At 38.0% G+C, this 11,639-nt stretch overlaps 1 protein-coding gene across 35 annotated transcripts in view; it reads left to right on the forward strand.

Moving 5' to 3' along the window:
- The window catches only part of ank3b (ankyrin 3b), a 171,185-nt gene that overhangs the window by 141,029 nt on the left and 18,517 nt on the right, over positions 1–11,639 (forward strand). For 21 of the 35 annotated variants that reach the window (XM_079596437.1, XM_079596435.1, XM_079596449.1 and 18 more), the window contains 11 exons: positions 384–490; positions 2,723–2,947; positions 6,871–7,025; positions 7,390–7,601; positions 8,544–8,751; positions 9,074–9,170; positions 9,318–9,546; positions 9,751–9,876; positions 10,242–10,364; positions 10,801–10,827; positions 11,401–11,482. In XM_079596437.1, the coding sequence (XP_079452563.1) occupies positions 384–490; positions 2,723–2,947; positions 6,871–7,025; positions 7,390–7,601; positions 8,544–8,751; positions 9,074–9,170; positions 9,318–9,546; positions 9,751–9,876; positions 10,242–10,364; positions 10,801–10,827; positions 11,401–11,482 (1,591 nt within the window). The remainder of the gene's footprint in view (positions 1–383; positions 491–2,722; positions 2,948–6,870; positions 7,026–7,389; positions 7,602–8,543; positions 8,752–9,073; positions 9,171–9,317; positions 9,547–9,750; positions 9,877–10,241; positions 10,365–10,800; positions 10,828–11,400; positions 11,483–11,639) is intronic. The other 14 variants (XM_079596461.1, XM_079596466.1, XM_079596469.1 and 11 more) reach the window with 3 other exon arrangements.

Raw genomic sequence — 11,639 nt, forward strand, 5'->3', positions numbered from 1 at the left:
TATGCATTTGTTGTTGTTCGTTTATGTTCTGCTCTTCAGGCCAGATTCTTGGTTTCCCTTCCATTTCTGTCTCGTTTTTTTCTTATTTTTATAGCTTAGCTTTTTTTACATTGTTTTGGCTGTTTTGGTCTTGCATCAGGGACTTTCTTCCATTATCTCCCACCTCTTATAAATAATTCTCCCGCATGTTGTTTTGTTGATTGTCACTGTCATCATAAACCACAAGATGAAGTGATAATTGTGCGGTTGAGTTGTTAATTACAGAGAGCAGAGCCTCAGTCTCATATGAGAGTATTGTAAAAGCCATGGTTCACCACAGAACCGCAGTGAATGGAAATATGAGTAGTTTGTTCAGTTCTGAACGAGCTTGTTTTGTGTTTCAGCACCTGGCTTTAGCAAAAGATTACAACGCAGAATCAATGAGACGCTACAGCTGGACTCCGGACACTATGGACAACGTGAACCTGGTCTCCAGCCCTGTCCATTCAGGGTAAGGCCAGCATCACCATGACTATTCTTATACGTTGAATAATGGTTTGTTCGGATCACTAAACTTAAGTGGTAATGAATCCTCATTTATGAGAATAAAGAAGTATGCTGTTACTTTCATTTTTGGTGGATGAGAAACTGAAACAATATACATATATTCTAAGAAGAATAAGTACCTTATTTACGCCTGTTGCCCAAAGTATACTTCGGCTGTCCGCGTTCCGCCAAGGTCCGTGTACTGTCTGCGTGATGTCATTTTCACCACCAGAAAGCTCTGTGGACTTCCGCGTGCAGCCCTGGCCACTTTTCCACTTTTTTATGCCCTTCCCTCGCTAACTTTCCTCCATCTCGTTCACTCGGACGTACGTCATTGCTTACATTGTCTCATGGTGGAACCTTTGCAGTGGGTTTAAATGGAACACCCTAAAGCCACGTTCCAGACAGCTCAGAATTTGGATTTTTCCCGCATCGTTCTTAGAAATAATGTCTGGAACGCCACTCGAAGTCGGACATTCGAGCTGTGAACTCGATCAACCCTAACCTTAGTGAGACTCGTCATTTCACGTCACTTCCAAGATGTCGGCAAGCCCTGCTTCCAAAGAGCATAAACCTAAAAACAAACTTTAACATTAGACATTAAGTCTAAGTAATAATACCTTCAGGGGTTTTTTTACGTTTTTTAGTACCATTTAATTTTTATACAAAAAAACGTACAATTTTAAAACGAATCTCATTATGAAGGACCACGCCCCAAAACTTACCCATCCATCACTGGGGTTTAGACCGTACGAAAACGTAAGAATGAGATTGTACGAATTAGCCACCAATTTAGCTAAACGTAAAATAGTTAGGATCACCGTGAGATTGCGTTAAATTATCTCATTATTGTTTATTCTTTAATGACCTTAATATTCCCTTCCTGATCTTCCATGTATTTTATATTAATAGAGACCTCAATAAAGGAATGTTTTTGTGTTTGTGCTAATATTGAAGCTCTTATGATTTCTTTTTACCCTGTTCCATATTTTCACTTGTTTCTTTGCAGCGTTTCTCCCTCACTCTTTCAGTACGACAACAGGTGACAGTTGCTCATGTGATCACAGTTTTTCCTCCCTGTGTTTGTCATTGCTGTTCTTAACTCAACTTCTTGGTTCTAAAAATAGGTTTCATTTGAATTTGGAAAAATATAATTTCTTACTATTTCTTTGAGATTTGGATGAACAATGACCATGACTTGTTTTTGACAGGTTTTGTAGTATACATCCAGCCTACAAGCTAATGTAGATTGTATAATTATCACTATGCCAATGGTCTCTATGATCTACTATCTCTAACAAAACCCAGACTGATATCAGTATTTCACTATTTGATAACATCTTCATAAGCTAAATGGTCCTTAAGACTTAAGACTTAAGAATTTTTCTTGTAATCTATACTATGACGTTAAATTTTTTCATTCAGCGTTATTTTTTGTGACTTCAGTATAGCAATAATGAATGTTAAAGTCCCCCCTGTAGTCAATAATTGTATCCCTTAAAACTCACCAAAATGAGATATCTAAACGTTTTTTTTCCTTGAAAAAAAATCTTCATGCCTTAAAATAGCTTGAATGTAGCTCTACACCCTTGCCTCATTTAGTATACGCAGTTCTATGAATATGCAAAATTAGCCCCGCCTCCTCTCACTCGCACCAGCTCAGAGATCCACTCGGTGACGATCACACATTGACATGATTGGTTTCAAGGTAGTTTGTGACGTCAGAAACACCAGAGATTATAAACTGCGTTTTTGAGACTGTCTTTGGTTCACTGCAGTTTTACAGAGAAAATACTCAGCGATGGTGTTATGAATTTACACATGGTTTGTCTTAAAGCATATTAAAAACACCACATAGACATAAAACAACATTAAAAGCTTGATTTTCACCACAGGGGGACTTTAATACAACACAACTGGCTGAAGAAAGATCTTAATAATATATGGTTTAGATTGTCGCACCTTAACAGTTTGGTTGAATTCTGATCTTTTACAGTAAACTAATTGTAACTGTGTTTAAACTTTCTCTTCCTCACTAACTTCTCACCAGGTGCATGGAATGATCCCAGATCACATCCTCGCCTCTAATTTTCTCTCTGAAATTTGTTTGCGAGTGGGTTTTTACCACAGCATGGGACAACTCAACTCTGCTGAGCCTCTCTTTATCTTTTCTTATCGGGTCGTTTTCCTCTTGCAGGTTTTTAGTGAGCTTCATGGTGGACGCCCGCGGAGGTTCCATGCGAGGAAGTCGCCACAACGGCATGCGCATCATCATCCCGCCCCGCAAGTGCACGGCGCCAACGCGGATCACGTGCCGTCTGGTCAAAAGACACAAGCTGGCGTGCCTGCCACCCATGGTGGAGGGAGAAGGGCTGGCGAGCAGGCTGGTGGAGGTGGGCCCAGCGGGGGCTCAGTTTCTGGGGTAGGTTTCACCTTCCTGCTCATTGTACTCCGGCTTTTCCTTATCATTTCCATGGAAACCATCTTCTGTGTTTGGTAGTGTGTGTCGGTGAAGTGTTTCAGCAGTGACACAGGGTGGCTTCGCCCACCATTCTTGTCATGCCAAAGCCCTGGTACTTGACACTGACTCAGGGATGTACCTTGACTTTACCCTTTCCATTTCTCTATTTCCTACAATGACATCCTGCAGGTCGTCAAATTTCCCTAGTAAATATCCTGAGGACTGCTGAAAGAGCTCCACCATTTTAGTAATAAGTGTTTTAAAATGACACATATTGGCTTTGTTCCAGAACCTGGTGAGCTGCCTACATTGACAGCATTTTAGAGCAAGACACCACAGGTTAATAAAGTAAAATTTTTAAATAATAGATATAATCCTTCCCACTGTTGATTAAAACAATTAATCAAAACAACTTTTTATATTACAAGTTTTCTGAAATGTTATTTTTAAATATGCAAATTAATATCTCATTAAATATGCACTCATTTACATATATTTTCAGAACAGAAATGTGAACATTGGATAAAGGAACATTCAAAATTCTCGTTTCATTTTGTTGACATATTAGAGTTAAATGTTTTTAATATCCCTTTTTATCACTCCATAAATCAGAAAATACTTTCAACTGTCAGGAAAAATAAATCATCATTAAATCATCAAATATACCAGTTTTCTAAGTTTATAAAAGCTACTTTAATGTCTTAATTTAACTCATGGCTAATCCTGGATTAATCTAAGCCCTGTCTGTGAAACCAGGCTCATATGTTTAGGAATAAAATGTTATATACTGTAAATCAGGTGAATGATGAACAAAGACAGAGTAAAAACCTTCAGAATATAGATGGGAAAACAACTGTATGTAAGTGCTACTTCAGTGAAGATTTCTATGGAAGATTGTTTCCACCACAGAAAAAAAAAAAAAAAGGTAATTGCGATTTTTTAAAATCTCACTATTCTGCCTTTTTTCTCTCGCAATTGCAAGTTTATGTCTCGAAATTATTGACGCACAATCTCAGAATTGCTTGATATAAAGTTGCAATTCTTAGTTATAAAGTCAGAATTGCGAGTTATAAATTTAGAATTGTGAGATATAAACTCGCAATGTTTTATTCTGTGGCGGAAACAAGCTTCCATAGATTTCTCACTCTAAAATACATTTTAGACAGCCTTTAAACATTATATGTTAGTATGATATTGTAATTTAAATCTACTGACGCAAATAGATAAAGTGTAATAAAATTAAGAATTAAATGTGTATTTTTGGATATTTCCTTTCCACTGGTCTAAAAGAAGACATGTTGCATTTACATTTAAATACGAGAAGTGCAGGTAATACAAAGTTTCAGACATTGTTTAGAATAGTACAAGCTCGAACTGGGAGAGATTAAGGAAAAGTGAAAGGGGATGAAGATGCATGAAGGCTGTTCTATATGCAAGCATTAATGGTTGAGATGACCAGTTGAAGATGAGCAGAGTTGATGTTGTGGAAGCAAAATTTGACCAGTACATGAAAAACAATGATTTTGCCTGTAGTGTCTTACCTTAAGTTGTCATAGGCATGTTCCAGATGCAGAACTTAAAAAAAAAGAATAAAGGAAGAAAAAAAAAAGTGGGCAACGTGATTATGCTGCTTTCTTAAATTACTACTTTTTGGCCAAAATATATGTTCTTCTTTATGAACAATGCGGACACATAATACACTGAGATGGCAGACAAAGCTCGATACAATTCAATCCGTATTGAAAGAATCATTCTAAAAACAGTCTAATCTAATTCAAATGTACTTTTTTACCCAGTATTTGTGTGTTTATGTATTTTTGTTTATTGGAGTACCACGCTGTTAGCTTTGCAGCAGGCTAACGGCAAACTCTGCTGAAATCAATTATTAGTCGGGTCTCCTGTGTGCTAGCCTATTTGTATGCGTTGTTGCCTATGAGTGTTCCAAATAACTCATTTATTTCATTTTGGACGCATATTAGATGTAGAAAGCTCACTAGGTTTTGGAACAAGCCGCTGTACTTGGAACAGAGTGAGTAATAGCTCACTAAGACATTACTACACTAGGGCTAGCATCCCATCCTGCAGGAATGACAAGTTGTTCCTCCTTTTTGTTCCTCTAAATGCTGCATGGATATAATTCAGTAAACTCCATCTTCCTCGAAACCTCCCCCCTCTTAGTGAGGGTGAGAGCCACATTAGCCGAATCCTGCAGCTCGGGCCACGAGGAACAAAATTTTCTGGGTAGGAGTTTGTGCTTAGTGAAGTCACAGCACTTCATGTTGATTTCAACTACTACTTTTATTATCCTCCTTTACGTTCATCTACACCCTTTCCTTTTAGCTTTCAGTGAATGTACACATCGCTGAAAGTGACTCATACTGGCTGTTTGGGCTGGTTATGCAGTGCTTGGTGAGCATGAGTGTCTGCAGTCATGGCTGCTGCCTTAGCCCTGTGTTTTTACGCTAAGAGAGAGTTTCATTTGACCTTTTCGTTTTTAGAGAAGGTATCAGTGTTTCTTAAGGGTAAGGTCATTTGGATTACACCGTCTAGTGTCTATTTCGCCCAGTTTAACTCGCAGTTCTAGTGGGTCTGAGTCTGGGGCCTTTAGGCATGAAATTTCCCATGGTACCTTCTCTGTCTACACATTAAATGTTTTCTTCCATGATTCCATGTTTGTCTGATGTTACTGTTTCCATCCTTCCATTGTGTAACATTAGCTATTTCATTTCCCATATACTGGCCAGAACAGGTTGCTTTTAATTTGTGATAAGCAAGTTTCATTGACATATCCTTTATTAATAAGTGCCCCAAGTTTGCAAGAAATGCCCATCTTGGAACAAGCAAAACTCACACTTAAATAGGTAATATAGAAAGTGCTGATATATCTGCAAAAATAACTAGCATAAATACATAGCCACATAATACTAATGAATCTTAAACCTAAACGGAAATGTTTAAAAAGTATTTTTTGTACTTCTAATCTAGGACCAATTAACTTACGTTGACTCATTTTATCTGAGTGCATTCAGGGTACATTATGTCAGTATATACGTTTCCTGGGAATTTAAACCCTTGACCTCAGCATTATTAGTTCTAACATTTGAGCTACAGCATTCATTGCAATGACTCTGGAAATAAGAACATATTACTAGATATAATGTTTGAAATAAGACCACAGAAGTTATTGGTTTCAGAATTTCTAAAGCTGCACTAAGAGTGCTTAGTATTTGATCATTTTTACAAGCATTTCTGATCTCTGATTTCTAACCAATTTACCCCATTGACAATTGTTTTGCTTTTTGCTCTCTGTTTAGGTGTTTTGCTTGCTTCAAAAGGGCAAATATATTGCATTGTAATACAATTGAACCCATTTATACAAATTTCCTTTATCAAGCCTTGATCAATCAAGCCAAGAACATCTATTTTGATGTTACCTTACCATAATAATCACAGCATATTCAGGTCATAAAATATTTTGCAATAAACTGTCTGAAAGTGAATTGAAAATCAAATCAAAGAACCCGATTAAGAATAGGATTTTAGTGCAGTGCATCTTTACTTTGCATCTTACTTGGTGTTTGGAAGATTTAATTTCAAAGCATGAAGCAGTGACGCTTGGTAAAAAAAACAACCCATTGTGCTAAACTAAAACATCATTAAAATCATCTCTGCATCTGTCCTCTTGGGCTCATAATGGAAACCAGTGGCCTTTACCTGTATTAATATCAGATGCATTTGCCAAGTGCCCCTCTTTTGCACTAATGTTCCATGAATGTACATAATTGCCATTTACTAAAGTCATCATCAGCATTTGTGTCTCACGCGCTCTTGCTTTTTTAAAGTGTGAAGTTCCACTGATAAAGGTCTGCAATGTGTTTTCACAGCCCTGTGATTGTGGAGATCCCACATTTTGGGTCCATGAGAGTGAAAGAGCGAGAGCTCATTATGCTCAGAAGCGAAAACGGTGAGACCTGGAAGGAGCATCATTATGACTGCAAAACTGAAGACCTCAATGAGCTCCTCAATGGCATGGATGAAGGTAAAATTATGATGATTGAAAACCGCACTGTTATTGACCTTGCCGGTCCACACGATGAGATTCAGAAAAGCCTTTAGTGAGTGAGCGTTAATGTGGACATGGTGTTTTAGTGGACATGGTCAATGGCTGATATAATGCCATTGCCAATATTTCTCAAAATACTACAATTTAGTGATGGCATATGATGTACACATATAAGCTGAAATGAAATGACCATTTATGTTACATAATAATTACAACCACATTGCAACACATTTAACACCACCACGACAAAGGCAAATACCACTCACAATCTGTTTGCTCCTGTAAAATACATGTATATGCTTCCTGAAATAAACTCACATAATACTGGTGTACTCCATAGAGCTGGACAGCTCAGTTGATCTGGAGAAGAAGCGCATCTGCCGGATCATCACGAAGGACTTTCCACAATACTTTGCGGTGGTATCACGGATCAAACAGGAGAGTAATCAGATGGGTCCCGAGGGAGGCGTCCTGTCCAGCATGACAGTACCTCTGGTCCAGGCCTCTTTTCCTGAGGGTGCGCTCACTAAGAAGATCAGAGTTGGACTGCAGGTAGATCACGGTCCAAATGAGTCCATATTTCCATTGTACATTAAAATATTAAAATACGTTCTCCTATCTCAGCTTATATTTAGAGACTATACACTCTTTAAAATAAAGGTTCTTTTCTGACATCTATAGGGGCTTATTTGTACCGGAGGAACTTTTTCATAGTTCATAACTAATGGCAGAGGAACCCACTTATTAGCATGGTCACGCCGCAGGAACTGGGAACGAATTAAGTTCTAGGAATGCCTTTTGAGGGAACTAAATTAGCTCCAGCTTCAGAGTAGGGTCTAACCCAGCACAATAAGAACAACCAGTGACAGAAGTGAATGTTGATTAGCCGAACGAATGCCATATGAAACAGCACCCAATTTACTCCGTGATTTAAAACCGGGATAGATGGACTGTCGCCATGGTCAAGGTGCTGCTTAACCTTTACGCCACGAAGGAAATGCAACGAAACTTTGAAGGGACCAAACGAAACATGAATATTGGCTCTTAGCCTTCCTTTTTGCACTTTCCATTGCATAACTTATACGTCTACGTTCCATTATCACGAAAAAACACAGCTCAGATCACAGCATCCTCCATTCTCCAGTTGTTGACATGGTTGAATGCCGTGCTTAAATGACGTCACTGTGTGAATGCAACCTAGGGGAACATTTAGTTCTCAGGGAACTACTCTGGTTGCTTGTTCCAACTACTACGTCCATTTAATTGACCTCTCATTGTTCAATTAAGAACTTTTAACATCCATTAGACATTTCCATTCCACAAAAGGTTCCATTCTACAAAACAGTTGAAAAAGATTCTTTAGATTTTTTAAATGTTCTTCACACTAATTATTTTTTTTCTGTTTACTGAAACTGTTGACTGAAAAGTTCTTTGGGGAACCAAAAATGGTTCTTCTTTGACATTCACTTAAATGTTATTGCTCTTTCTTAACAGGCCCAACCTGTTCCAGATGAAGCTGTGAAGAAGTTCATAGGTAATCGTGCCACCTTCAGCCCGATAGTGACAGTGGAGCCTCGCAGGAGGAAGTTCCATAAGCCCATTACCATGATCATACCGGTGCCTCCAGTCTCTGGAGAGGGTGTGGTGAATGGCTACAAAGGAGACACCACACCAAGCCTGCGCCTGCTCTGCAGTATAACTGGTAGGATTGATTTATAGCCATCAATAACAATGTCTAATAAAATATTGAATCGTTTTAAATATTTATCAAGCTCCCATTTCACTTTTAATTACTTGTGTTTGCAATTTTCATAAATAGGCTCCATTGCTATTGTTTTCATTTGTCATGCGTTGTCATACATTTAAATCAACAAATGTATGATGTAATGTGTTCAGATTTGAAAAGTCATGTAGTCTATTCCAGCCTTAACTCATAACTCCTCTATTATAGTATTCGTCTAGTTTTAGACTGGCAAGAAAACTTTTAATCCTTCAGAATCCATTTAATAAGCATCTTGTGACAGGTGGCACATCGCCGGCTCAGTGGGAGGACATCACTGGCACTACACCTCTCACCTTTATGAATGACTGTGTGTCCTTCACCACAAATGTGTCTGCCAGGTAAAAGAACATTATGAGCTTCTTTCTCATTAAATCCTCTTGCTATTTGATCTATTTTCAATAACTCTGATCTAATTCAAAAGAATATGAAGGTGCGTAATCAAAATCTCACATTTTCAGCTTTGTGACTGTTAAATTTGTGTCCAGGTTTTGGCTTGCAGACTGCCATCAAATCCCAGAGACTGTGGGTTTGGCCACCCAGCTCTACAGGGAGCTCATCTGTGTGCCCTACATGGCCAAGTTTGTAGTGTTTGCTAAAATGAATGACCCTGTGGAGTCCAACCTGCGGTGCTTCTGTATGACGGACGATAAAGTGGACAAAACTCTGGAACAACAGGAGAACTTTGAGGAGGTGGCCAGAAGCAAAGACATTGAGGTACATTATCTGTTTTGTTTTTCTTTTGTGTTGCTATTCTGACAATATTTTGATGTACTGTATAAACCTTCCATGCTAATCATTGATATTTACGATATCTATTTATCATTATGATTTTTGCAGGGTGTAGTCTTTTTAAGAGTGTTGTCTCTAACAGTTTAATAAAATGTTGTGGTTGCACTGACATGGCTGTCTATTTTAAAGGTACTTGAAGGGAAACCCATCTACGTGGACTGCTACGGCAATTTGGCCCCTCTGATCAAAGCTGGACAACAGCTGGTTTTTAACTTCTTTGCTTTCAAAGAAAATAGACTCCCGTTCTGTGTAAAGGTAATTCACATTTTCTCTTTCACATTTTGACAATATTGTCATGACAGTTAAGCACAGTAATGCACAGTCTAATTTTTGTATTATATATTTATTATATAGATTTTTTTTTTAAATTACTAATATTTTTTGGGTTAAAAATAAAATGTTCTGTTAGACCTTGAGATATCATAAGGCAATGGGAAACTGTAGCATGTAGCTGTTTGTGACTTTTCACTTTAGCGTGTTTTGTATTTTCCAGCTGAAACTTTCTACTATGTTTAATCAAATAGGCTACTCATCCTCTACATGCTATAATCCAGTCAAGTCTGGGCAAGTCAGACCTAAAGACTAATTTGTTAGCACTAACATGTGTTTGTCCTCTGCAGGTCAGAGACAGCAGCCAAGAGCCATGCGGCCGCGTGTCCTTCCTCCGAGATACCAAAACTTCCAAGGGTCTCACTCAGGCAGCTATCTGTAATTTAAACATCACACTTCCTGGACTCAAGAAGGTAAGGCTGAACTATAATCATCTGCGTCATATCATGCCATCTTCATACTCAGGAAAGATAGAGCAGTGCTCCTAGTTACTGAGGGTTAAACTTGGCTCAAACTGCCTGAGTGTGTCTTTTATCTGTTTCAAGCTTCTTTCAAGTTGTTGTTGTTGTGACTGACCCAAATCACTCTTTTGATTTGGATCTTGCTTTGGCTGAAGGTGCACAGGCTTGTGCTTATTTCAACAGCTTCTGTGGTTGTGGCTCTGTGCTTTTTTTCTGTGTATTTTTTTTATTTTTATTTCTACCCCTTTATGTTTCTTCACTGTGGCTTTGCGGTAACTTTTACTTGGTGTGCTCTCAATCGCCTTTTTTCACATCCTGATGTTTCTTTCCCCCTGCTCTTCATTACGTTATACCCTCTGTTTCTGCAATGCATCTTGGGAACCAAAAGGATGTGGATTCAGATCCTGAGGAAGAGGTAATAGTGCTGTCCCCTCATTTCCATGTGGTCTGCTAGTTGCTTTAGTTATTTGCTTGTTCTAGACAGCTTTAACATGGTTACACATACAGTTCACATACTGCATGCTGCTGCAACTTTCTGCAAGCTGATTTTTACCCATCCATGCACCAAGTATAGTATTGTTGCATAGACTGTCAAGACTTAATTGGATCACATATCAAATTTGATTTAAGGAGAAAAAATATTTTTAGATTGTGCAACAAAGTGCTGGTTATCGTCGCCCATAATCTCATTGACCTAGTCAGTCATAGATATTCTTTTTGTTTTATGGCCTTAAAAATGTATCAAAGGAAATCAATGTAGCTTTGATTTCCTTTGAAGCTAATAGAAACAATTTAGGCCAACTCAATTTAAATGTAAATATAAATAAATATAGAGTAAACTTAGAAAAACGGACCAAATCAGTGCATAGTCCTTCATTATAGTGATAAGTTTTTTTTCCAGGAGGAAAGAACAATAAGAGAGTTAAATGAACTTTAAACAGAGTTAAAAATGGGAGAACTGATAGGATTCTTGTTGTTGTTGTTACAGACTGAAAAGCCAGAACGACGTCATACCTTTGCATCTATAGCCTTACGTAAGCGCTACAGCTATCTGACCGAGCCTGGAACGAGTGAGTGTGATGTTTTCACTAATATATGAACTTACTTTGAGAACCAAATTCTTGGGAGTGATTAAAGCTAACATGTGACTTACTGTGACCATCTATGATATATTAACTGGCAAAATCATAATAATAATAATGTTTTATCTGCATTCTTACCATACAT

The sequence above is a fragment of the Phoxinus phoxinus genome (assembly GCF_949152265.1).
Source record: "Phoxinus phoxinus genome assembly, chromosome: 21".
NCBI classification, from domain to species: Eukaryota; Metazoa; Chordata; class Actinopteri; order Cypriniformes; family Leuciscidae; genus Phoxinus; species Phoxinus phoxinus.